The sequence below is a fragment of the Mustela putorius genome, unplaced genomic scaffold, assembly GCF_011764305.1.
Source record: "Mustela putorius furo isolate JIRA1106 unplaced genomic scaffold, ASM1176430v1.1 tig00003983_pilon_pilon_pilon, whole genome shotgun sequence".
NCBI classification, from domain to species: Eukaryota; Metazoa; Chordata; class Mammalia; order Carnivora; family Mustelidae; genus Mustela; species Mustela putorius.
The window spans coordinates 5551296-5577924 of NW_025422123.1; the positions used below are offsets into that span (position 1 = coordinate 5551296).

Genomic DNA, 26629 nt, shown 5'->3' on the forward strand with positions numbered 1-26629 from the left:
TTATTAGCCCAGAAAGAAAGTGCTGAGAATGACAGGGCAGGAAGGAAGGAAACCAAGGTTCTTGAGATCTCTGAACCCTCTATGAACCCGTAGAATTGGGTCTTTTCTCATGACCAGCAGCAAGCGTCCTAATATAACCCTTTTCACAAGCAGTTGTGTTGCTGAGTATGTGTACACACTCTATGCAGTTCTGCTCAGACTGCGATGTAAGGAAGCCACAGTAATTCTCTCAGCCATTAGCGCCTCATTCAAACCACCGTATTGTAACGGAGTCCCAGGCTTAGCTGTGAAGGGCCCACGGGAGACTGATTTTACGTTGACAGTAAGCTCCCCAGTCTTGTGGTCCAGTCGTGGAAAACGAGAAAACCTTGTGCTCTCCTGCACTCTTTCATATGACTACTTCTGGATAAGTTAATTGGGAAATAAGTCATTTGTCCCAGTCCCGCACCTGGTGATAGAATATACATTCTTTCAATGCACACAGAGATGAATTTAAGGAATAAGCAAGGCCTGTCTTTTGACACATTTTTCCTTAGCAAGTAGAGAAAGCTTTTTTCCCACAGAAATAAGGTTTAGAAGATTTATGAATCTAATTACCTTCCCATTTGAGAATTCCAGTACCTAGCATGTGAAACTGGTCTTCACTGGTTCCCACAACTCACCCTTTGATATTTGGACTTTCTTCTTTATATCTTTTCTACCATATTCCTTTATCCTTATTTATTCTTCCCACCTTTTCCACACTTACTTATCCATAGAAACTATCTGCTTTGCAGGACAGACAGAATTACAGTTTCCCAGCTGAGATGAACCTGCAAGCCCTTTCAAATCATTGCAGGCTTTTTTTCTTTTTCTTTCTCAAGATTTATGTATGAGAGAGAGAGAGAGAGAAAGAGTGGGGCATATGAAAGTAGGGGGAGGGGCAGAGGAAAAGAATCTTCAAGCAGACGCCCCACTGAGTGTGGAGGTTACTTGGGGCTCAATCCTAGGGCCCATGAGCTCAGGACCTGAGCTGAAACCAAGAGTCGATGCCCAACCAACTAAGCCACCCAGGTGCCCCACTGCCGGCCTTTTTATAAAGAATATGCTGGTCAGTTCACAAATTAAACACAGTCTTATCTGAGAATTTATTTTCTTTTAGTCTGTAAGTACTGCTCTTTGTTTGAATTGCTCACATAATCCATTCCACCCAAAAAGGAAATGTTAAGTGCTTCTAGCAGTGGAAATAGCAGTCAGCACAGCCTATCCAAAGGTCTTCCGCTAGAGTCTACAGAAAATCTAAATGTTAGGTAAACCACCAACCAGATGTTTTTGTTTCTCTGGGCCATGAGATTGTCAAAATCAGTTTGATTTTTTAAAACCCATTAAATATCAATCATGGCAAGAAAGACCACTGAGCTGATTCCTGATAACTAAGTAATGTTTTTGCTGAACATCATTTATCCTAAATGATTACTGGCAACAGAAAGACCTTGGGGTAGGGGCTCTTTGAGTAATGAAGTAACACAGGCATGGCTTGCCCAGGGATAAGCAGGTGTCCCCAGAACCGCCATGTACTACAGACTTCCTCCGCCGCTCCTTCCCTCATCCTGGTGCTCGGGCCCCAGTGCTGAGAGGACAACATTCAAACTCACTGACGGTTTTCACAGCAGAGGTGAGTGGAGGAGGTCTTGTGAGGTACTAATTTTTGAAGTACAATCTTAATACTAAAAATGAGAATCAGGTCTCAAGTACTTGAGCCTATTTATAATACTGCCTTAATTCATTAAAGTTATTTTCCATGTCTAGCCTGCCTTCTTTCTCACAGGATAGAGGAGAGCTGGGAGGATTAAATGAGATACAGTGACAGCCTAGCCCAGTCTCTGCACACCAGTAAATATTCTTCCCATCTACCGCCCCATCCCCAAATAAAGAGGTTAGTCCTTGAGCTTAGAAAGTACTTTGTAAGTAAGAAGAAATTAGCTTTTCTATCAACATCCTTGTCAGTCTGATTCTGACTTGCTCCCAAGACTACCTTCTCTTTTGTGAAATAAACACTTTATACTATTTGAAGTATACATGAAGTTTCATTTTTGTTCAGTGTTCTTTACTTTTCATTGTGAAAAGGTATTTCTGAGGAATTGAAACCCCAGAAGGTAACCACAACAAAAACTTGTTAATTTTTTTTTTTTTTTTGAGAATGATGATTCAAAGGCAGACTTGTTGAGAAATCACACATAGGAGAAAAAAGGCAAATGCAGCCTCTGAAAGGAACTGTTCTAATTATTACATAAAAAAGTAAAGTTATTTAACTACATTCAAGGACATAAGACAAAGCACTACTTTAAAACCACAGTGACTGAATTATTAGGTGAAAAACATAGGCTGAAATAGAAAAGGGGAATGGACTTCAGAATAATCTGAATTGGGACAATGATTCTTTAGTCCTAGATGTTTCTGTTGTCTATCTTGAATTACACCATTTCCTTTTTTACCTCCCACAAGGTCTTCACTAAAATCACAAAGCAGTATTCTCACAGAACTAAATGATAGTTGTCATTTTGTTAGGATTCAAAATTTCAATCCAGTAGCCATCGGGATCTTGAATAAATGCCAGGCCTTTCATTTTACCTGTAAGATGAAATGAATTTAATTATAAAAGAGACTTTTTAAAAATTTAAAATTAAAAACATTTTTTATTAATCCAAATTTTAATTTGCATTTTAAAAAGTACATTATTTTGCTTATAGTTTTAATTTTAAACAATTCTATTGTCAGTGTTGCCCAAATGCATGCGTTTCAGAATGACTAACATAGTTACCTTCCACACACAGCTGGGAACCAACTCTCCTGAAATAAAATCTGTAACTGGCTGCAGTTTTAGGCACCTTATTTTTATTTCACCTTCATGATACAGTTCATGCTACCCGTTGAGTAGTTACAGAGATTGTCTTATTTTATTAAGATTTTATTTATTATTTGAGGGGCACTTGGGTGGCTCAGTTGGTTAAGCAACTGCCTTTGACTCAGGTCATGATCCCAGGGTGCTGGGATCAAGCCTTGTGTCAGGGTCCTTACTCAGCAGGAAGCCTGCTTCTGCCTCTCCCTCTGCCTGCTACTCTGCCTGCTTGTGCTCTCTCTCTGTCAAATATGTAAATTAAATAAAATAAAAGATTTTTTTTATTTGAGAGACAGAGTGTGTAAGCAGGGGAGGGGCAGTGGGAGAGGGAGATCTTAAGCAGACTCCATGCTGAGCACAGAGCCCAATGTAGGGCTCAATCCTGGGACTCTGAGATCATGACCTAAGCCCAAACCAAGAGTCAGAAGCTTGACTGAATGAGCCACCCAGCACCCCAAGATTGTTTTACTTTAAAGAAGAAAAGAAAACAGGTGTTTGAGCAGGTAACATGGCATACCCACACAGCAGAAAGACCCAGAGGCTTGGGTCATAATGACTTCTTTAAACACTATTCTAGGTCCCTCAGCTCTGTCAGTCTTTCTCCTAGGAATTCATAACTGGGATTGAGAGGCTCGTTGGCCTAATAGTAGAGTTGTTTGCTTAAATGGAAAAATGTGACCTCAGCAACTATTTTGGGACCAAGATGCTAAAAGAGTCTGACCCCTATCTCTCTCTGGCTCTTTTTCCCAAGATCAACCCCAGAGGAACATATCTGGAAAATGGGAGGAAAAAAAAGTGAGAACTAGGGTGGTGACTGGGGAGAGGAAGAAGTGGGCTGGGGTAACAGTTTTAACCTGGTCCATTTGGAAATGGATAGTTTTGGCCTGGACCAGAAAGCAGTCCATTATGGCTGTGGGAGAATAAACAGAAGGGGTTTTATTAGTTTGGCTCTTGTTCCTCCTCCTAGTGTCTTAGGCATCAGCTCCTGCCCCCACATTAGGGGAGGTTCAAACGACAGGTTCAGATGCCCTCAGGAGTAAATAAGGGTAGTACGGAAGTCTTATGCCCTTGAGAAACTGACAGAAATAGGTGAAAACCAACTGATCTCCCCAGCCTTCACTTTCTACACAATCACAGTTAGGGAATGACCACCTCAGAAGAAGGGTCTCCTGCCTCCTCTCTGAGGGACAGAGGGGAAGAAGCTGTGACTGAAGAGCTGTTGTGCAGAATGCAAGGTGTTTAACTCTTGTCAGGTGCCTAGGGATCTCTGCGGGGCCCATCTTCCTGAGAGCATGGGGGCTGTTAAAGACTGGGGTCTAGCTTCTCCCCATTCACACTGCCTGATGCACCAGAATAATAATAGTTGCAATGACAAGAACTCCTCAGGTATCAAAGTGACAAGAATTTGAGGAACATAACCATAAAACAAACAGTGGATGACAGATTCAAATAGAAGAACAAATATTAAACCAACGGCCCAAGAGCTATTAAAACATGTAAAAGTGATGAATGGTATGAGCTATTACCAATATGAAACAAGAACAAGAAAATGTTTAAGGAACTGAGCAAAAACTAGGGATCAAAATCATTATAGCTGCAATTCAGAATACAATAGATGAGAACATAAAAGATGACTCTCAGAACAGATAGGAAAAAGAGGAAAGATTAGCTAACTGGTATGCTAGTGTGAGGAAATCTCCTAGAATAAGAAAAAAGAAATAACAAATATAACAAAAGCAACCAGAGCGAAACAGAAGACAACCTGAATCAGCCAATTTTTCAATAGCAACACTGGATAGAAAAATAAGACCATGGAGTTATATTTTCAAGATCAAAAGAAAATAAACCTAAGATTTTATATTCAATAAAACTGTCATTCAGATACAAAGATATGGGTCTGAGGCTTACAAAGCTTCAAAAGTTTTGCCTCACAAAAAACCCTCTGAAAACAGTTTTGGTTGAGATACTTAATAAAGGGACAGAAAAACCCAAAAGATGCTGCAAGAGCTACACAGAGAAAAGGACTTTGATATATATATTAAAGAAAAAAAAAAAAAAAAAAAGCCAAGGCCAGGGGGTACCTGGCTGGCTCAGCTGGTAGAGCATGCAACTCTTGATCTCAGGATTTTAAGACTGAGCCCCAGGCTGGGTGCAAAGATAACTTAAAAATGCAAAATAAATAAATAAAAGCCCAGGCCAAAGAAAAAGGAAAAATAAATCAGTAATATCCTGGTCTGGGAAGGTATCTGGATATCAAATCTCTCTCTTTTTTTTTTTTTTTTTAAGATTTTATCTATTTATTTGACAGAGAGACACAGCAAGAGAGGAAATACCAGCAGGGGGAATGGGAGAGGGAGAAGCAGGCATTCCGCTGAGCAGGGAGCCTGATGCGGGGCTCAATCCCCGCACCCTGGGATCACGTCCCGAGCCGGAGGCAGAAGCTTAATGACTGAGCAACCCAGGTGCCCCTGGATATCAAATCTCTTAATTGAAAAAAAAAGGATTAAAATGAAATGTGAAATGTTTCAAATAAAAATTGAATTAATATGCTGGCAGAAACAGATCTAAGAAGAATAGTTACAATATATATAAATCCAACAAAATCTAGATACGTACACTACTATTTCTAAATAGATACCTAAACATAAGGACATACAATGGTTATAGAAGAATAAAAATGAAAGACCAGCCATTTACTAAGGAGATGTGGTGTATTTATATTAAAATCAGATTAACATTAGCCTTAAGGAACTTATTTTGGGGTGGCTAGGTACACTCTGAAATAGTGAGAATCAATGGCCAGTGAGAATATGGTAAGGTCAAAGGGTGGGGAGAGAGCCCAGGTTTCTGTCAGCTCTCCAGACTGCATCTAGTCCCCTTTGAAGCCACCCTACTTGCTGCTTTAGTTCCCTAAGATACCCAGGTATTTTTCCAAGAATTCTATTATTTTCCTTAAGCTGGCTGAAGCAGACTTCCTCAAAGTTACTTGCAAGCAGAAGGATCTACTACAACAGTACTCTCTGTGGCTACTTCATGTACATTAGTTAATTGAGGAGAGGCCGGGAGAAAGCAAGCAGCAGACTTACCATCGTCAGGTCTCTTCACAAATTTGACTCCCAGTTCTTCAAATCTTTTACACGCACCATGTACGTCAGGAACAGCAATTCCAATGTGACCTTTGGTGGCCACCCCCAAACAAGGTGGACAGAAGGAAGAAATAATTACTGCAGGGTATCCAAGGGCCACAACTAGCCTCCAAAACGAGTTTGTTTCAAAACATAAGGCACCTGAAAACTGACTGAACCAAATAAAGTTCAAAACTTGTATTAAAAAACAAGACTCTAAGTCTAACTGGCTGCGTATAATAAGCTAATTAGTAGCTCAGACTTATACATTATCTCAAGTAAGCCCAATACTGGGCTCATGTATAGTTCAATCTGTTAAGAATAACTATGGAGAAAGAGTAGTCATTTACTCATATTTAATAGGTTTGCTGGAGCCACTGACTATATAGCAGCCAATTTAAGTCTGCAATCCTGTTATCTTGACTGAGAGATTCTAGATCAGGGCAGAAGTGTATGCTAACAGAAAGGGGGATTATTAGCAACCTTGGTTTTAGTTTTTTAAATTAAAAAGTCTACTGGAAATATACTCCTGAGACTGAGAAGTGAAATCATTGTGAGAGTAAATGTAGGGTTTAGATGGAGACTATGAAATTAACTCCTAAATAAAATTCTTATGGAAAAATAAAACAGCCATACTCCTAAGAAGTTGATTATTCTTTTTTCCAAAAACACATATGTACCCTTATGTTTACTGCAAAATTACTTACAACAGCCAAATTTTGGAAATAACCCAACTGTCCATCAATATTAATACATATACATACAATGGAAAAGTGAAATTCTGCCATTTGCAACAACATGGACAAAGATCTATAAGCATAATGCCATGCGAAACAAGTCAGTCACAGAAAGACAATACCACACGAAGAAGCTGATTATTCTTATTAAGTGCCCAACGCACAAATCACACAAATCCATGTATACAGCACAGGAACAGGCCAACGTACCGAATCCTCGAGGGTCTGAGTTGCCACTGTGGTAACTCTGGGTCTCATCATCTTCTGTGCCCCAATTGCTACAAAAGGAAGGAAAACAGAATTACAAGTGACCTGTAGAACAGATATTCTGCTGCAATAATCTCTCTGAAATCTTAGCATGTATGTATGCAACTTCATATGCTTGGTTTCATCTTTGCTACTGTAAATATTTAGGTTTCAACTACAGAAAAGGCAAATGGGAAAATATGATTTTAATTAGACTAAGGAGACAATAAAACCAGGCATCTGGATAACAATAACGATAACAGTAGCAACTGTCATTTATTATACTTTATAGAGGCTATTTATTTATTTGATTTCATCTATTTGATCAAATAGATCTATTATATCTATTTGATCTATTTATTTCTTTGATCTCATTAAAATATCTTCCAAACAGCTCCATGGGCTAAGAGTTGAGTCTCCATTTCATGAATGAGACTGCCACCAAAGGAGGAGACAACGTGTTCAGGGTCACAGAGCTGTCTCATCAGAGCCAACACTCATGTCTAGGTCTGTCTGATTCCAGAGCTGTTTTGAATCAGTGGCACACTAAATCAAAAATCCTGAAATAAATGCTCTTTCATTAGTTATTCCAAAGGACACAGAAACAACATAAAGAATAAAACAACATTCCTAAAATGCCGGAATTACGAAGACCTTAAAGACTCAAGCTGTTACAAATGCAAAGTGATTAGGCGGACCTGGTTTAATTAAGCTTGTAAGTAAGGAAAGAAGGTTTATAAAAATGCAAACTATACAGAAAGATAAAAATTGATACTCACTGTGTCAGTTCAAGTGTAGCTTTCCTGGAGAATACCCATGCTATTTTTTCATCTTTATCTTTTGGGATGTCATTCTTTTCCTCATAAGCCAAGAAATAGAGTGAGAATTTCATAGTGGGAAAATCTAATTTTTGGAGTAGCCTGAAATTAAACAACAAGCCAAAATCAATTAACAACAGGAAAGGCTGACTCATATTAAAATCAACATGACAATATTCAAGTTTTACTAAGAATAATATGAACCCATTTAATAGGAAGAGCAGTGGGAAATCAATGAAAATATCTCATTTTAAAAATTCATTTGTAAATATCAGTGAAATAAAAAAGTTTTCACAAAACAAACTTTTATAATTCTTCAAACATAATGAAATTTAGCTGGAATTACGGTACTTGTTTATGTGGCAAAGGTATCTTCAAAGAAAATTTTGTCCATTTTTGATAAAAAAAATATGATGCATTTCCTTATTGTTCTTTCAGATATATGACATTCAGTTAAGTCAAATATCTTACTATGCCAAAACTCCTAGGAAAAGGAACTGAGGATAGGTGGTAAGAGAGAAGGAAGGACAGATGAATGTCACAAAAGACGTGAATGTCAACGATATAGTGGTTAAACATAGGAAATACTGCAGAAAGGTCATACAATATTGAGACTGTAAACAGGTGACTAAACATGGAGAGGTCCTGAGGGCAGTTTCAGGAGAGGGGCAGAAGAAGCCAGATGGCCCTGATGGGAGACAAGGGGAAGTAAGAAAGCACAGTTGACCTATACAGATGATGGGTGATGATGGGAAAGAGCAGAAGGAAAGAATTATGCTAGAATAAAGATTTCAGCTTGTTCGTCGATTGAGGGAAAAGGGCCAGTGGAAAGGAAGAGACTGAGAAGAGACAAAGAGTGAATGAACTACCATCCTGAAGTTTTCAAAAAGATGGGTGAAGGGTGCCTGGGTGGCTCAGTGAGTTAAGCCTCTGCCTTCGGCTCAGGTCATGATCTCCCAGTTCTGTGATGGAGTCCTGCTCTGGGCTCACTGCTCGGCAGGGAGCCTGCTTTCTCCTCTCTCAGCCTGCCTCTCTGCCTACTTGTGATCTCTGTCTGTCAAATAAATAAATAAATTCTTATATATATAAAAAAAAAGATGGTTGAAGAGGTGTCTGGGTAGCTCAGTCAGTTAAGCGTTTTTGACTCTTGATTTCAACTCAGGTCATGATCTCAGGATCAGAAGATGGAACCCTGCATTGGGCTCCACACTGGGCATGGAGCCTGCTTAAGACTGTCCCACTCTCTTCTTCACCCTCAGCCCCTCCCCTTGCCAAAAAGATAGTTCGAGTCATGGCCTATAAATAAATTTAAAAAGTATACCATTATTCTGCAAGGAGTAGAGTAGAATGAGGATGGACACAATACAATTTCATTTAGATTATTGAGAACTAAATGCTCAGAGATAACTTTATTTATAATCAATAAGAGAGAATGGTTGAAGCGTACCTAGCAAATGGAAGGTTTCTAAGCTCTTTTAATTATCACTGCTATGTAATACACCTTGGCCCACTGAGACCCAGCGCTGACTTCCCACAAGTAAGATTTACTCGAACATGTTTATAATAAGGTCATGAAAACTATCTCTGCACCTACTAAAGCAGACTGCACAAGCCTTGCACACCAATCAGGTGGGAACTGGAGCAAATGAACCTGTTGTAACCCACTTATCTCAGCAAGCATATCTTACAGTATAATGTCAAGTTGCACCCCATTTGGGGGCTCTTGAAAAACAAGGTCAACACTGAAGTCAATCAGATCTATATTTGAATTCCCCCTCCGCCATGTGTGCCCATTGTGGCATTTGGGGCCAGTAACTTAATGTCTTTAAACTCTGGCTTCTTCCTTCATCTGTAAAATGGGGAATATAAACAGTTTTGTGAGCTACTGTGGAGACTGAATGAAAAACATGTAAAATGTCTGGCAAATGCTGAGTGTTCAATGTATTTGTTTTACTCTGTCTTTTACATATGCTGTAAACATTTGCTGAACTACTTTTTCTGGAAAGAACTATAACAAACTGCTAACAGCAGTTATTGTTGAGGACAAGGACTGGGAAAGGGAGGCGACTGCTTTTTATTTTGTATTTTTCTGAACCGGTCAGATTTTCTAAACAAACATATACTGTATTACTTGAATTTTTCTCTCAATGTCAACGGAGGCTATCCAGGCAGTCAATTCAAAATCATTTCATTCTTTATGTATCTATATTGTCAGAAACAAAGAAAAACCCCTCATGTTATTCAGGGAAACAAATCAAGAAAAATAAACAAATATGCTTTGAGAACCACAAGATCAGTGGATACTACCTATTCAGGAAAAGAGAATACATCCCATAAAAATGAGACAGGTGACCAATTTTAAGCTAACTCATTCATTTTATAAGTAATGCATTTTTATAACTCTATCTTTTCCAAAGTAAATAAGAGGCTGTAACATTAAAAGGATCTGAACACATTAAGGATCAAACAACTCTCAGAGAGAAAGGAGGGTGAGAACACCCAAGTACTCGGCCAGTGAGCCCAGTCCAGACACCTGGCCAAAAGGACTTCTGTGATTTCTGAAGAAAAGCGTAAGCCATTTTTTAAATGGATCTGGAAACAATTCCAGTATTTGCAAAGTTATGCATTTAAACATTACAGGCACCAGTAAATAGTTTACTTACGTCATTCCAAGAATTCTAGTATAAAAATCCAATGACTTCTTAGGATCCTTAATTCGTAGCATGGTCTGCTGCAACAGAAAATCCTAAGGAAAAAGAGCACGTATCAAACAGGTGTGATATCTGGCACTTGTCACCAACGTTAATCAAGCTTTCCACTGGAGGATACAGTCTGCCTCTGTAACACAATGTTTCAGAAGAAAACAACTTTGTCCCCTCAGCCTTGCCTGGTCCCCACACCTACCACTTACACTGCCTACAGCTCTCTGCCCAAGGATGCTTCTGGTCACGAGAGTAGGCCCCTGTGTGGGGCAGGCCCAAAGGGCCAGGGAGGTGGTTCACACCCTCCAAATAACCGACAGTGGATAAAAAACCTGGCTCCCCTGGCCCTTAGTGGGACAATTCTACAGTCATGCAGAGACATCCCTGCAGGATGACAGCCCAGTCGCCCTCAAGGGTAACACACTTCCACATACTTTTTATTGCATTCTCTGACTGCCTGCCAAATAAACTACTTACAACCAAATAGTCCAGTCTGCTTTTGGACAACCCAAAATGAGATACTGATGTTACAAATAAAGAATTTAATTACTGTAAAATGTGCTAAATGAATGCATAAAATGCCTTTCCAAATCTATTGGTAACCATAGCAAAAAGTTACTCACAAGATCCTAGATTACTAAAATAACTGAAAGCTTAAAAAGTTACTGTCTCGGGACACCTGGGTGGCTCAGTTGTTAAGTGTCTGCCTTCAGCTCAGGTCATGATCTCAGAGTTCTGGGATCCAGCCCCGCATCAGGCTCCCTGCTCGGCAAGAAACCTGCTTCTCCTCTCCCACTCCCCTGTTTGTTTTCCCTCTCTCGTTGTCTCACTCTGTCAAATAAATAAAATCTTAAATAAAAAAAAGTTACTGTCTCTAACTCCACTGTGAAACTGTCCAATTTACAAATCAGGAAACAAAAGGCTTGACATCATGAGAAGAAGGTATTTTAATTCATGGAATTAAGATTATTAATGGCATTAATAATACTTTCCATCATTTGGAAACTATGCAGCATTACTATTTATAAGTATTAATATCCCCATTTTACAGATGAGAAATACACCTGAGGTGATCAAATTGTCTACTAAGTTCAGGTCTCTTTCTACCATAGATGCCTTCCAAACTATGAGTCCGTTCACTACATTTGTGCTTCCTAACAGATTTTTTCCTCTTATACCCACAGCTTGACAAACAGGCCCCAAAATTCTGAACTCTCCCTTTGCAGACATATAGACATCTCTCCCGTGGAACTCACATCATATAAACACAAATGTATTTTATTCATTCAGCATCATTAGAAAGTATTTTTCTATCTTGTTAAATTATTTTTTAAAGATTTTATCTATTTATTTGACACAGAGAGAAAGATCACAAGTAGGCAGAGAGGCAGGCAGAGAGAGAGGAGGAAGCAGGCTCCCTGCTGAGCAGAGAGCCCTATGTGGGATTCGATCCCAGGACCCTGAGACCTTGACTCGAGCCAAAGGCAGAGGCTTAACCCTCTGAGCCACCTAGGCACCCCTCTATTTTGTTAAATTTTTAAGTAACCAAAATGTACTCTTATTTTAAGCATTAAAATTCTCAATTAAAACAAAACTAGCCTAAATACTACTTTATCTTAATAAGCAGATCTCAATGAATATAATAATTTCATTCTTCATTCACAGCTTATTATTACATATAAGGCAATCTGGCATAGAGTAGATTCCCAATAAATATTTGTACTCCTGAAAGTCTTAGTTTCAGCAAGAACTAAAAAAAGGAAAAGCAGCTCTTGACATCCAGGTCACAATGAGGTCTTGGTTTTCCCCACTGAACAAAATCACAAAAGCACCCCCTAAGTCATGCTGTAACTGCAATGAAGGGAGATCAAAATACAGCAAATACAATTCAACTTCATATTCTTGGTTAGTGCAGATTAAAACAAGGCACCGTTTGAACTTTGGTAAGTGGGATCTATACACAAGTGGCTAAAACTACCCGAAAAATATTAGTTACTACTGCATACACAAAACCTATCTAGTTATTTGCTTTAAAAATGTGTGGAACTTCCTTATTTTCATGATTCAGGGACATTTCTATAAACATGAATTGTTGTCTTACAATGTAATATAGGAGCTCCTGGTACATTTACCGCTACTTTTCCTATATTGAGATGGTCCCTGGAACTCCTGTCTTTATTTTACTCTTTTAATGAGTTTTTTGTCCCCTCACATACCATTAAGCTATTAGTTGTCAATTCTATCAGCAAAACTGTCCTTTCATGGACATAAAGCTAGTGCTCGCTTAGGCAGCACATACTAAAATTGGACATAAAGCTAATTTCCCTAAATTCTTTGATTCTACACTTCTCACTCTCCGTTAGCACCCTGATCCCATCAACCCCTCCTCCCACCCAGACTTGCTGGTACTTTTCTCTCTCACCTTGTCCCCTAAAACCTATTCTTGAGGAAGTCTTTTTTTTTTTTTAAAGATTTTATTTATTTTTTTTTGTCAGAGAGAGAGAGAGAGAGAGAGCAAGAGCGAGCACAGGCAGAGAGGCAGGCAGAGTCAGAGGGAGAAGCAGGCTCCCTGCTGAGCAAGGAGCCCGATGTGGGACTCAATCCCAGGACGCTGGGATCATGACCTGAGCTGAAGGCAGCTGCTTAACCAACTGAGCCACCCAGGCGTCCCTTGAGGAAGTTTTAAAAGTTAATCCAGTTCACTCTTCCACTCAAAAACTCTGAGAAGGCTCCCCATTTCACTCAGTTAAAGCCAAAGTCCCTATGAGGGCCCTCGATGGTTGGCCCTGGTTGCCTCACTCACCCCTTCTCCTGCCCAGTCACTCAACTTCACTGTTGTCTTCAGCAGGTCACCTAGACCTTTGCTGGAAGGCTCTTTGCCTGGAGCCACTCCTCTTCTCTGTTTTTTAAAAATCTTTATTCATAAGTAGGCTCCACACCCAATGTGAGGCTTGAACTCCTGACCCTGAGATCAGGAGTTCCAAGCTCTACCAACTGAGCCAGCCAGGTGCCCCTCCCCAGAGCCACTTCTAATCTTTTTAACTCTGCTCAAATGTCATCTTCCCAATGAGGCCTTCAACTGACTACTCTAACTCTCCACTTACCCCTTTTTTTCATTTTCTTTTTCCATAGTACTTGTCACCATGCAATATGCTATTTACTATGTTTATCTTTTATTGTTTTTCTTTCCCTATTAGAATATAAACTCCATAAAAACAAGAGCGTTTGTTTTGTTTACTGATTCACCTCAAAACGGAATCTGGCATAGAGTAGATTCCCAATAAATATTTGTTGAATGAGTAAATGAACTTTCACTATAATGTTTCTTTACAATCAAGCTGCATCCAACATTACCGAAAAAAAAGAGAAAAAAACCATTACACTCAACATAGTACCTGCGTGCCAGACACTGTTCTTTTTTTTTTTAATTTTTTATTTTTTATAAACATGTATTTTTATCCCCAGGGGTACAGGTCTGTGAATCACCAGGTTTACACACTTCACAGCACTCACCAAAGCACATACCCTCCCCAATGTCCATAATCCCACCCCCTTCTCCCAACCTCCCTCCCCCCAGCAACCCTCAGTTTGTTTTGTGCGATTAAGAGTCACTTATAGTTTGTCTCCCTCCCAATTCCATCTTGTTTCATTGATTCTTCTTCTACCCACTTAAGCCCCCATGTTGCATCACCACTTCCTCATATCAGGGAGATCATATGATAGTTGTCTTTCTCTGCTTGACTTATTTCACTAAGCATGATACGCTCTAGTTCCATCCATGTTGTCGCAAATGGCAAGATTTCATTTCTTTTGATGGCTGCATAGTATTCCATTGTGTATATATACCACATCTTCTTTATCCATTCATCTGTTAATGGACATCTAGGTTCTTTCCATAGTTTGGCTATTGTGGACATGCCAGACACTGTTCTAAGTGATTTACAGAAATCAACTCATAATCTTCACAACAACCCTATGAAATATGTATTATTACCATGCCCACTCTCTCTGCTGAGAGAGTAAGTGTCAGAGAAAAAGCAGTCTGGTTCCAAAGACCTTGCTTTCAACAACCTTGGCTAAACTGCCTCTAACAACCAAGAAATTAGACAAATAATGACACAGCATAACAGAATATTGTGAATACATTTAAAATGCTGCTCTAGGGCACCTGGGTGGCTCAGTGGGTTAAAGCCTCTGCTTTCGGCTCAGGTCATGATCCCAGGGTCCTGGGATCGAGCCCCACATCGGGCTCTCTGCTCAGCAGGGAGCCTGCTTCCTCTTCTCTCTCTGCCTCTCTGCCTACTTGTGATCTCTGTCAAGTAAATAAATAAAATCTTTAAAAAAAAAAAAAAAAGCACAGATACAAACTTTAAAAAAAAATGCTGCTCTAGAGGTGTATTAAATGGCAGGGAGCATTCACATGTATATTAAGTTTAAAAAGATATATACTTGTATGGTTTATTTAATAGGATATTCAGATTAATTACATCTTAAAAGTAATATTAAGTCTCTAATTTTATTAAACATAAATTCTATTAACATGGCTATGTACTAAAACTATCTAAATACACACATATAAATGAATATTAAAATGAACTTTTAAAAGTCTATACATCATGGGGCTCCTGGATGGCTCAGGTGGTTAAACATCTGACTTCAGCTCAGGTGATGATCCCAGGGTTCTGGGATCGAGTCCCGCATCATTCTCCCTGCTCAGTGGGGAGTCTATTCCTCTCCCTCTGCTGCTACCCCTGCTTGTGCTCTCTCTCTGTCAAATAAATAACATCTTAAAAAAAAAGTCTATACATAGTTAACAATACTGTATTGTATGTATACTTGAGAGTTGTAGGAGAGCAGATCATAAAAGCTGTCAGCACATACACATAAAAAAAGTAACTATGTGAGATGATCACATTAACTAACCTTATTGTGGTAGTTGTTTTGCAGTGTATGTATATCAAATCAACACATTGTACACCCTAAACTTATACATTATTATATATTGATTATATATCAATAAAGCTGAAAAAATAGTTTTCAAAAAAGAGAGAAAATGGAAAAATACAGCATTGTGCCATCTGAGAAGAATCATATAATAAAATTATTTCCAAGTAAATGTGTAGATGAAATACACACTCTAGGGGCGCCTGGGTGGCTTAGTCGGTGAAATGTCTCCCTTCATCTCAGGTCATGATCCCAGGGTCCTGAGATCGAGGCTCCCATAGCTCCCCCTCTGCCGCACCCCCTGCTTCTGCACGCTTGCGTGCACACTCTTTCTCTCTCTGTGCCAAATACACAGAATCTTTAAAAATATATATATACACTCTAATGCCATTTTCAACCTTAAAAGAAGTCTATACATGGCAAAAAAATTAAATGTATATTCAATATTAGTGGAATTATTCATGAAAAACAGGCTTATGAATCCTTTGCTACAAAAATGTTATTTGGAGGATATAAAAAACAAGCAGAGCTTGCTTTTTATAAAAGGCTCAAGTTATTCTATGCTAATAGTTTGCTTTTTATCACCAGCATATTCTGTCAGCTCTGTACCTTGGTAAACACCTAAATGATCCTTCCTCAAAAAGTCCCTAAAAATGGGGGCACCTGGGTGGCTCAGTGGGTTAAAGCCTCTGCTTTTGGCTTAGGTCATGATCCCAGGGTTCTGGGATCGAGCCCCGTCAGGCTCTCTGCTCAGCGGGGAGCCTGCTTTCCTTCCTCTCTCTCTCTGCCTGACTCTCTGCCTACTTGTGATCTCTGTCTGTCAAGTAAATTAAGAAAAAAAAAAAAAAAGCCCCTAAAAATAAGTGCTTGTTGCTATGGTTCTAAAACATTATTTAAAATAAACAAAATAAAATAAAATAAAATATTTTGTGTTTAAAAAAGTAGGACTTACATTCATGTCCTGTCTCATCAGACAACTCTTAATTTTGTCTTTTCTTTTCATGCTCTAAATTTGGACAATGAAAGTCGCCTTTTATATCTAAACTATCTTTGGGTTTTCTGGGATGGGTACTAGGTAATAACAAAGATTTGCTCATTTGCCTTATAAATAATCAGGCTTTGGGAGAGCATTGTCCAAATTTAATTAGCTCAAAGCTACTTTGAAAAAAATTAACAGTAAAATCAAGGATGTTTCTAGTGCACATCTTATGTGTCTGCCCTGTCATCCTGACAAAATTGTAAAGGCGCAACACGGATGTGAAACTTGGGTAAATTTTCATTTTTTCTTGTTTTTTAACCTATGAGATGTTCAATTGCTCCAGCACAATTTGCTGAAAAGCCTATTCTTTCTCCCTGAACTGCGTTCACACCTTCACTGGAAATCTGTAGGGTGTATTAGTGTGGGTCTATTTCTGTGTTCTCTATTCTGTCCCACTAATTTGTGTCTTCCCTGCCAATATCACTAAGTAGTTATTACTGTAGCTACACAGAAAAGTCTCAAAATCAGACAGACTGATTCCTTCCATTCATTCTTTTAAAATTTAGTTATTCTAGCTTATGTGCCTTTCACAGAAGTTTTAGAATAATCTTACCTACAAAAAAAAAAAGTTTGTGTTAAATATGTGTATCAATCTGTAGAGGATTGACATCTTTACTATGCTGAGTCTTTCAACGATAAACACAGTATGTTTCTCCACTTATTTAATCTTTATCAGTACTCTGTACTTTTCATCATGTAAGTCTGGTACAGGGTGGATCTATACCTAAGAAATTTTTTTGAGTAATTATATTTTTAATCTTGGTGGTCATGTGTTTTCTGCTAATATGCAGAAATAAAATTGGTTTTTATATGTTTATCTTCTTCCTGTTCTGTGACGTCAATGAACTCACTTGTTAGTCCTGGAAGAGTTTTTTATAGATTCCTTAGGATTTCCTATGTATAATTATGTCCAAATAGGGGCAGTTTCATTTCTTCCTTCCAATCTGTATGACTGTTACTTCCTTTTCTTACCTTACTGCACTGGCTACAACTTCTAGCAGTAGACTGAATAAGTATGGTAAGAACAAACATCCTTGTCATGTTCCCCTAAATTAGGGGAAAAGCACCACCATTAAGTACAGTGTGTATTTTTCATAGATGATCTTTATCAAGTTGAGTAAGTAAGTTCCCCTCCATTCCTATTTTTTTCTGAAAAAAAAAAAATTTTTTTTAACATGGATGGTGTTGAATTTTATCAAATCTATTTTTTTCTTCTTTAGCCTCTAATATAATGATTACTTTGATCGATTTTTGAATACTGAACTGGATACTGGAATAAACCCCACTTGGTCATGGTAATTTTTAAAAATTTATTGCTAGATTATATTTGCTAATATTTCTTTTTTGGGGGAAGATTTAATTTATTTATTTGACAGAGAGAGAGAGATCATAAGTAGGCAGAGAGGCAGGCAGAGAGAGAAGGGGAAGCAGGCTCCCCACTGAGCAGAGAGCCCAATGTGGGGTTCGATCTCAGGACCCTGGGATCATGACCTGAGCCAAAAGCAGAGGCTTCACCCACTGAGCTACCCAGGCGTCCTATTTACTAATATTTCATCAAGGATTTTTACCTCTACAGTCACAAGGAGTATTAGTAATTTTCTTTTTTTGTACTGTCTTCATCTGGTTTTTGGTATCAGAGTAATACTAGCTTTATAAAATGAACCAGGTAGAAAACAGAGTTGATGGAAGGAGGTGTGTGGGCAAATGGGCTAAATGGGAGACTGGTATTAAGGAGGGCACTTGTGATGATGAGCACTGGGTATTGTATGCAAGTGCTGAATCATTAAATTCCTGAAAACAGTATTACACTATGTTAACTAACTAGAATTTAAGTAAAAATTTGAAAAAGTACAAACATTTAAAAAAAAACAAAACAAGAAGAGTTCCTCTTCTTCAATTTTTAAAGGGATTGTATAGAATTGATGTTTGTTTTTCTTTAATGTTTGGGAGAATTCTCCAGTGAAATCATCTGAGCCTTGAGATATCTTGTTTGGAAAATTCTTAATAACGAATTCAATTCCCTTGTGTTATAGAGATATTCACATTATTTATTTCACACTGGTAACTTACAGTGGTTTGTGTTTTTCAAGGAATTGGCCCACTTCATGTAAATTGCCAAATTTACACGACACAGTTGTTTTTAAAATTCCCTTATTATCTTTCTGATGTCTGCGGTCTGTAGTGGTATCCCCTATTTCATTCCCAATACTGGTGATTTGTGTCTTCTGTCAGTGTTGCTGCAAGTTTATCAATTCTATTTTTTTTTCTTCAAAGAACCAGCTTTGTTTCACTGATTTTCTCTATTTTCTGTTTTTAATTTCAATGATTTCTGCTTTTTATTATTTCCTTCCTTTTGCTTCCTTTGGGTTATTTTGCTCTTCTTCCAGGTTCTTGAGGAGGGAACTCCAATTACTGATTTGAGACTTCTCTTTCTTTCTTTTTTTTTTTTTTTAAAGGTTTTATTTATTTATTTGACAGAGAGACATCACAAGTAGGCAGAGAGGCAGGCAGAGAGAGAGGAGGAAGCAGGCTCCCTGCTGAGCAGAGAGCCCGATGCGGAACTCGATCCCAGGACCCTGAGATCATGACCTGAGCCGAAGGCAGTGGCTTAACCCACTGAGCCACCCAGGCGCCCTGAGACTTCTCTTTCTTAATGTACGCATTTAGTAATATAAATTTCCCTCTTAGCGCTGTCTTAGCTAAGATTCCTTTCTCGTTTTCATTCCATCTATTTTTTTTTTTTTTTAATTTCCCTTGAGACCTCCTCTTGATCCACGAATTTAGAAAAATGTTATTTAGCTTCCAAGTGTTGGGAGCTTTTCCTGTTATGCTTCTGCTGCTGATTTCTAATTTGATTCTGTTGTGGTCGAAGAATATACTCTGTCTTATTTCAGTAATATTAAAGTGTTGAAGTTGGTTTTGGGGGCCCATGACGTGATATGTCTTGATATACATTCTAACGGGCACTTGAAAACAAAAGTGTATTCTGTTGCTTTGGGGTGGTGTGCTTTAAAGGTTGATCACTTGTTTACTGATGGTGTTGTAGAGTTTGTCTACATTCTTGCTAATTTTCTGTCTAGTACTATCATTTGTTAAGAGAAGAGTTTTGAAATCTTCAACTACAAATGGGAACTTTTTTCTGTTTCTTCTTTCCATTAAATCAGTTTTTTGTTTCTTATCTTCTTGCAGCTGTTTTTGTGTGCATTTAGGACTGCTACATCTTCTTGATCAACTGATCCTTTTATCATTATATAAATATACTTCTTTAACTATGATAACTTTCTTTGCTCTGGAGTCTACTTTATTTGGTATGAAGACAGTCATTCCTGCTTTCTTTGGATTAGTGTTTCCATAATAATCTTATTCCATCCTTTTAACTTGCCTCTTATTATATTTGAAGTGAGTTTCATGCAGACAGCATATATTTGAGGCATGTTTTCATTTTCTTTTATTTCAGTTATATTGAGATACTACAGACATATAGCACTGTGTAAGTTTAAAGTATAGAGCCTAATGACTTGACTCATGTATGCTGTGAGAGGATCACCACAATAAATTTAGATAATTATCTCATACAGAGGTAAGTTAGGGCATGTTTTAAAATCCACTCTGCTAATCTCTAATTGGTGTATTTATACCTTATGTAATTACTGAAATACTAGGGCTTAAGTGGTTATTTTATTTACTTTTGCTTTCTGTCAATTTTTTCTTTGCCTTCCTGTAAGTTATTAGACATTTTTTATAATTTAGTTTTGACTTTTCTGTAGTGTTTCCTCATGTACTCTTTGTGTAGCTTTCTCTAGGCATTCGCTAGGTTATTCTAGGCATTCAAATATGTATAAGTTATCACAGTCACTTGGTGTCATTGTTTTATCAATTTAAGTGAAGTACAGAAACCTTACCTCTCTTTACCTCCCTTTACTCTCTCCCATTTATAATTATCTTAAAGTATTTCCATTGCTGGGGTGGGGCAGAATTTCAGGTTCCCCCTGTTTCTCCATTAATAAATCCAGTGGCGAAAGCTTATTATTGTCTGATGAGACTAAAGTCATGGCCTCCTATTCAACTTTCTCTAATCCCACCCTGGCAGGGGGAGAATGGACACCTCATTGCAACCTGTTCGGTGAAGACTAGGCTCCCCACCCAGCCTTTGCTGGCACAGGCAGGGATGAAGCCGCAGTTTTTTCTGTGGTGTTTGGTTGTAGCCATTATTGTCTAAAAGTTTTCTGCCTTATCAGGAACTACCTATTTCCTGGTCCTGTGAATGGAAAGCAGATTTTCATGGGGTTTGGTTTGGTTTTGTTTGCATCCACTGACATTTCTATAGCTCCAAGTTTGGGCTAAATGAGGCAAAAATAAAACTTGGGGAAGCCGGCCACCACGTTGCTCCTAGGGTCTCAAGGCCACTAGCTAGTCTGCCTTCTTCTCTCCACCTTTCGTTGTTTTCCTATGTTTATGTTATATAAAATGCCTAGAGTGTGTAGCTGTACCTAACAGGAGGAACAGGGAAAAGTATGTGTACTCCATGTTCCCAGAAAAGTGTCCAGATTGATTTTATACAATTGCCCCAACAATGAGGTATGTTTGGTCACCATATGCCTCTTTCTAATGATGAAGACATTCATCTCTCCAGAACTGTTGCCAAGGGGCTCTGTACGATATTCCATCTTATTCAAAATCAAGATCAGGATCTCCATTGCCTTCACCACCTCCAGTCTTCAGACAAGAAAAGTTTCAAATTTGCATTATCTATTTTCAGAAATAGTAAGATTTCTTTGGCTTAAAGTGTGTGTTTTGGCCTTAGTAACAGTGAGGCCAACTCCCTTTGCAGCCCATCACTCTCTTTCCCAATGAGTTTTCAAAAGCACTGCATTACCCTGAGCAGAGTCTTTAACTCAACATTCAGACTTACAGGACAACCACAGGCTAAAAGGGTTTTGGTCAGAAAAACACAGCTTGCAACACAGCAGGGCTAGCTGTCCCCCTGAATGTGGTGGCTCTTAAAACTGTCCCTTGTGGAGATTCTGTTCAGCTTAGGGGCAGGGAGTAAATCTGCATTGGGTAGGAGAAGCAATCACCCTGGTATAGAACCCTATGACCACAGGAACCAGTACCTCTAGTAGCAACTCCACCAGCGCAGCTTCCAGAATCTCCACAAGGGACAGTTTTAAGAGCCACTACATTCAGGCAAGCCCAAAGCTATGACTTCCTATTGGGTATTGATAATTCTCCCTTTCCAGATGCAGTGTACCTATCAAGTTATTTTTTTATCATAAGCAATATTGCTAAGCAACAAACAACATTTCTGTTTCTTGGGAAACAGCTAGAGTTAACCAAATTGTCAAATTCTCATCAAAAGGTTCAGGGCTTAACTCTTCACCCCTAGGTATCCCATCTCCTGTAAAACAAAAAATGGATCAAGTTTTGTTTTTTCCTGACTTTTTAAGGTCACAAGTGCCTTTTTGGAAAGACCCTTTTGAAAATACAAGCATATCTGAGGGGAACAAAACTGTTTTCTATGCAACAGCTGGAGCACATGGTTGATGTACAAGATGGTTTGATATGCTTTTTTCTTCACTATCTTCCTCTTTCCAGTGTTATTTGCCTGACTCAACCTATGCCAGAATGTGATAAATTGTTCCTGAAAATAATTCAGCCACTCCCTTTACATTTATTCTATCTTATCTAAATTGGTTTCATGTGGTTCTTTCCTTCCCACTCTATAACTCAACAGCCAAAGCTGTACTTCAAGTATACTCACCCTACAGATAAGGGAGGCAGAAACAGCCAGGAGACACAAAAGAAATTTTTTTAAAATTTTAAAATTACCTGTGATATTAGGAAACATAACTGCCAGACTGCTCTTAAAACAGATAACAAAAACAGGAAAATCCTAGAAGCCCTCAGGATCACAAGGCCTTTGAAAAATCTTGTGCAAAGGGAGGAAAAACACACGAGTGTAAGAGAAATAATTGTTCAGAAGCAATATGGTTCAAATATTGGTTCTACCACCATTACCTTAAGTAAATCATTACTTTTCTTGAACCTTAGTTTTCATATCTTTAGAATAGAGATAATTATAGTTCTCAGCTTGTAGGGTTGAATTGCAAAGTATACAGGATAATGCATGAAAGTACTTAGCATAGTGTCACTAGAATCCTTTCTCAGCCCAAGTCAGAAACCTGGAGCCTTCCTAGATTTCTCCCTCCCCACTTCTCTCTAATCCAGCCCAAGTGTCCTACCAACTTGACTCCTTAAATTCCTTTAGGCTCTTTGCTTGGTGTCTTTCTAATGAGCACTATCTTCCTCATGTGCTCTTGAGCTACTACTTCCTCCCTGGATGACTGTCCTAGTCTCCCTGGTTTCTGCTTCTTGCAGGCTGACCTAGATGCAGTCCACTGACCTCCCCATAAAGTACCACAGTCATCTTCCTATAGTGAAACCCAACTGTGTCATTTCTGGATTAAAAATCATTACTTCAAACAAAAATCATTACTTCAGGGGTACCCAGGTACCTGGGTAGGTTAAGCATCCAACTCTTGGTTTTGGCTCAGGTCAAGATCTTAGGGTTGTGAGACTGAGCCCTGCATTGGACTCCATGCTCAGGGTTATTCTGCTTGGGATTCTCTCCCTCTCCTGTCCCCCGGCCCCTCCTCCCCCGACACCCTGCGTACTCTCTCTCTCTCTCAAATAAATAAAATAAAAACCATTCCTTTAGTGGTACTTCACAGCTTTTAAAGGAAAGTCCCAAAGGCAAGCACATGTGGTTACAGCATACTTCTCTAAATTCATCACTTGTTAGCATTTCCCTAAACTGTTCATTTTGAATGTTTTTGGTACACTTTTATCAGTTCAAAAAAAGAGAGTGTACCTCCTATAAATATGTATTTATTTTAATTATATACACAAACATACTAATAAAACATATATATTATAAAATATATTTACCAAATAGAAATCTTTGCAGGGTGAGAAAAACAAGCATAATGGGGGGGGGGGATGCTCATATTTTCTTTGAGCATCCCGATGATTGTCTTCCCCTCAACTTCCACTGCTTACAACTTCAGTCTTGTGTCATCTGTAGATTCCTGCATCAGTTCTCTGAGGTCTTGTACTTTTTATATTTACTATGATTCTCTCTGCCTAGAACAGTCATTCATCCATCTGGCCATTCCCCTTCCTTCCTCCTTTCCATCTCTCTTCCACCTACCCCTGCACCCAATTCTACCTAGATACTTCCTCTATATTTGGTAAAACTCAGCTTACGTGTCACGAAAACTCAAAGTTTTCCCTGACCCTATCACCTACCACTCAGATGGGATAAGACTTCAAATTATTCCATTAAAGGACACTGATAGAGACTATAAAAGAAATTTTTTTTAGGAGATTATCACTTGGGAAAAGAAGTATTTGGCCTCATGAAGACAGCTGGCCAATAAGACTACCCAGGAAGTGGTATGACTGTACATTCCTTGGCCATACCTTGGCCTGTCCTTGGCCAAGGAATGTCCTTCATGACAAAGATGCAGACAATAGGAAAGTTGATGTTCTACCACCAGTACCCTCTCCTTTCCAAACCAGGCCCTCACCACTTATTTCATCTTCTGGAAGAACCTTTCAGGTTGCCTCATCACCTCCAGGCCTGGATTCCTCCAAAGTACTCTATAAAATGCTTTCAAACCCTGAATGATTCCCTACTACTTATTTAAATCCAGCTTCCTTAGATGTGACATTCAGAGCTCTCTCACTGAAAGGGAGGCTCCAACCTCCCATTCTAGCCTCCTCTACCACAGCTCCACTGTTTAGACAACCTAAACTTCAGAAACATGTAACTCGCCTGCACTGCATCTTTCTGTATCTCACTGTATTTGCTCAGGTCTTTCTTCCACCTACAATGTCCCCTCCCACGTAACTCAGTCTCCTAGATGATTCTGGAACCCTACTCATCTTTCAAGACCTAGGCCCACCCCGACCTTCTGGCTGATGTACTCCCTGATCCCGAGTTGAACTGTATCACTTTTCATAGTTTAGAGAAAAATAACACACTTAATCCTCCTTGCAGCTCTCTTTATATTGCTTTTACAAACTCAGCCCCAGTGCCCTGCTAAGATCACTACAGCCAATGGCAGATCTGGGGATTTGAATGTAGGTCTTCAAACATCAAACATCCCAGGTATATAACATACCACAGAGGCTACCTTCCAAAATTTCTTGCACTCCCAGGGTACTTTATAATTTAACAGCACATTAATCCCAGCTCCGTCTTACGTTAGAGTTGGTGTCCTTTTGGTGAAGGGACCTTATTTTGTTCATCCCAGTACCCCACAAACCCCCCATCAGGCTGAATTTAATTCACTTAGGTCTTTTACTTTACTTTGTGTCAAGTTCCAAAATTGCTGAAGTCAGTACTTCAGAAGCAGAATAAGGTGGAAGCTGAGAGTGCAGGTGCCTCTCTGGACAAGTTACTCGATATTTCTATGCTGGAGTCTCCTTATTTGTAAACTTCTTCATAGGGTTGTCCTAGGACTCCATTAAGTAATGTACTTCAAACAACAATGCAGGACCTGGCACACTCGAGGTATACCAGCTGCTACTACATATCAATTTTATGTCCCCCACATGGTATTTCAAGACCAAAAATTGTTAATTTCAAGAAGTAATTACTCCATATAGCCAAGAGAAATTTCAATGATGTGTAGTTTAAGTTAAGAATGCAGAAAATGTATTTAACAAATTTTCTAAAGGTATCTCTGAAATCTTTTTAAATAGCCCCATACACAAAATCCCAGTTATCTAGGACACTAATTTATACTGAATGGCTCAGTTTATATTATGTGAAATAACTAGGTACTTATATTCCATAATAATAATACATTAGACGGTATACAAGGGAAATGAGTGTAGGAGGAAATGTATTTCGTTCTTTCTTTCTTCCCCCTGAACTTTGCAGTGACTACTATTTCTCCTAAGTTCCAGGCGCCAGTCAAAGGTTTTAGCAATCAGAGGTGTCTGACTCTTCACCCCGAAGACAAAGAGCAAGCAGGGGGCAAACTCATCGACACATATTCAATCCTTAAGGAATTCAGAAATTCCCCCATCGAATGAAAAAAAGTACAAAGGCGTCTACTGACACGGACACTGCAATAAACCCCCCAAGCGGCTGCTGTGTCAAATCTTGCCAGCGTGGACGCACCACACCTGAGTGAGTTACCCTGACTCAGTGCACACATGTTAAGCAAGCCGGAGGGATGCAACAGGTCATTCCTCTTACTGGGTCTCTGCTTCGATGAGAGGGTCGGTGAAGGAATCTCCAAGATTCCCCTTGGATCTAAGCTTCACGATTACAGTCACTTCTCCTGGGGCCACCAAGCACAGGGAGGACAGAAGTGTGGCCGTGAGCAACCATAAAAAACAAGCAAAGGCGAACTCTGGGGCGCGGTTAAACTCGGCGGGATCCATGATTAGTTTGCAGGAGTCAAGCCCTAAGCCAGAATAGGCTGGGAGGGGCCAGCATGGATTAGAGACCTTCGAACCTGGACTGCGAGTTCTGAAGCTGCTCTCACCCGCCATAGCTACTGACCCGAGGAACACGCACACCAGAGTCAAGGGATCTGATTCGGGGCTGGCCGTGGCTTCTAGTTACCGTCCCAAAATAAACAAGTTAATGCAAGCAGGGTCGCACTCTCTGGGGAAATGAATCCTCTCACGATCTCCTACTGGACACCCCTAGCCCTAGCTCTTCACCCGACCTATTCTGGTCCGCCCCAAGCTGCGGGAGCTGCAGCCGCGGCCGGATGGCGTTCGAACCCCGCCGGAGCCGGGCCTAGCTGAGCCGGAGGATGAGCTTCCCACGCCTCCCCCCACACACCCCGCTCCGCTCCGCTCCGCTCCGCTCCGCCCCGCCCCGCCCCGGGGCCGCTACTCAGGAGAAGTAGGTTCTGCGCTCACCTTGGTGCTGGGATCCGGATCAGAGCAGCAACCGAGGGCAGCCTCGTCGGTGAGGCCGCTGGATGCAGGCTGCGGTTCTGCCATGGCCGCAGTGCTGTTTCACCGACTACGGTCCCTAAAACAAGACAGCCACCCACACTCCTCCCGGCCCGGTGCTGCCTTTAACTCGCGACGCCGGGAAGGCGCCGCGGA

General features: G+C 39.6%; 1 protein-coding gene across 1 annotated transcript; it reads right to left on the reverse strand.

Moving 5' to 3' along the window:
* Positions 1–1103: 1103 nt before the first annotated feature.
* Positions 1104–26629, reverse strand: GLO1 (glyoxalase I). Its single transcript, XM_004739992.3, has 6 exons — positions 26438–26629; positions 10468–10550; positions 7766–7906; positions 6951–7018; positions 5965–6054; positions 1104–2610 (listed from the first exon to the last, which is right to left on the reverse strand). The coding sequence occupies exons 1-6, from the start codon at positions 26519–26521 to the stop codon at positions 2522–2524; spliced, it is 555 nt and encodes a 184-aa protein (XP_004740049.1). The 5' UTR covers positions 26522–26629; the 3' UTR covers positions 1104–2521.

What these genes read in the sequence shown, in the direction of transcription:
- GLO1 (XM_004739992.3), bottom strand. Translation starts at nt 26,521, where the DNA reads ATGGCAGAACCGCAGCCTGCATCCAGCGGCCTCACCGACGAGGCTGCC. An exon ending in ACTAGAATTCTTGGAATGAC is followed by an intron (nt 7,907 to 10,467) that starts GTAAGTAAACTA and finishes GTTTAATTTCAG; the next exon opens with GCTACTCCAAAAATTAGATT. An exon ending in CTCAGACCCTCGAGGATTCG is followed by an intron (nt 6,055 to 6,950) that starts GTACGTTGGCCT and finishes TGGCCACCAAAG; the next exon opens with GTCACATTGGAATTGCTGTT.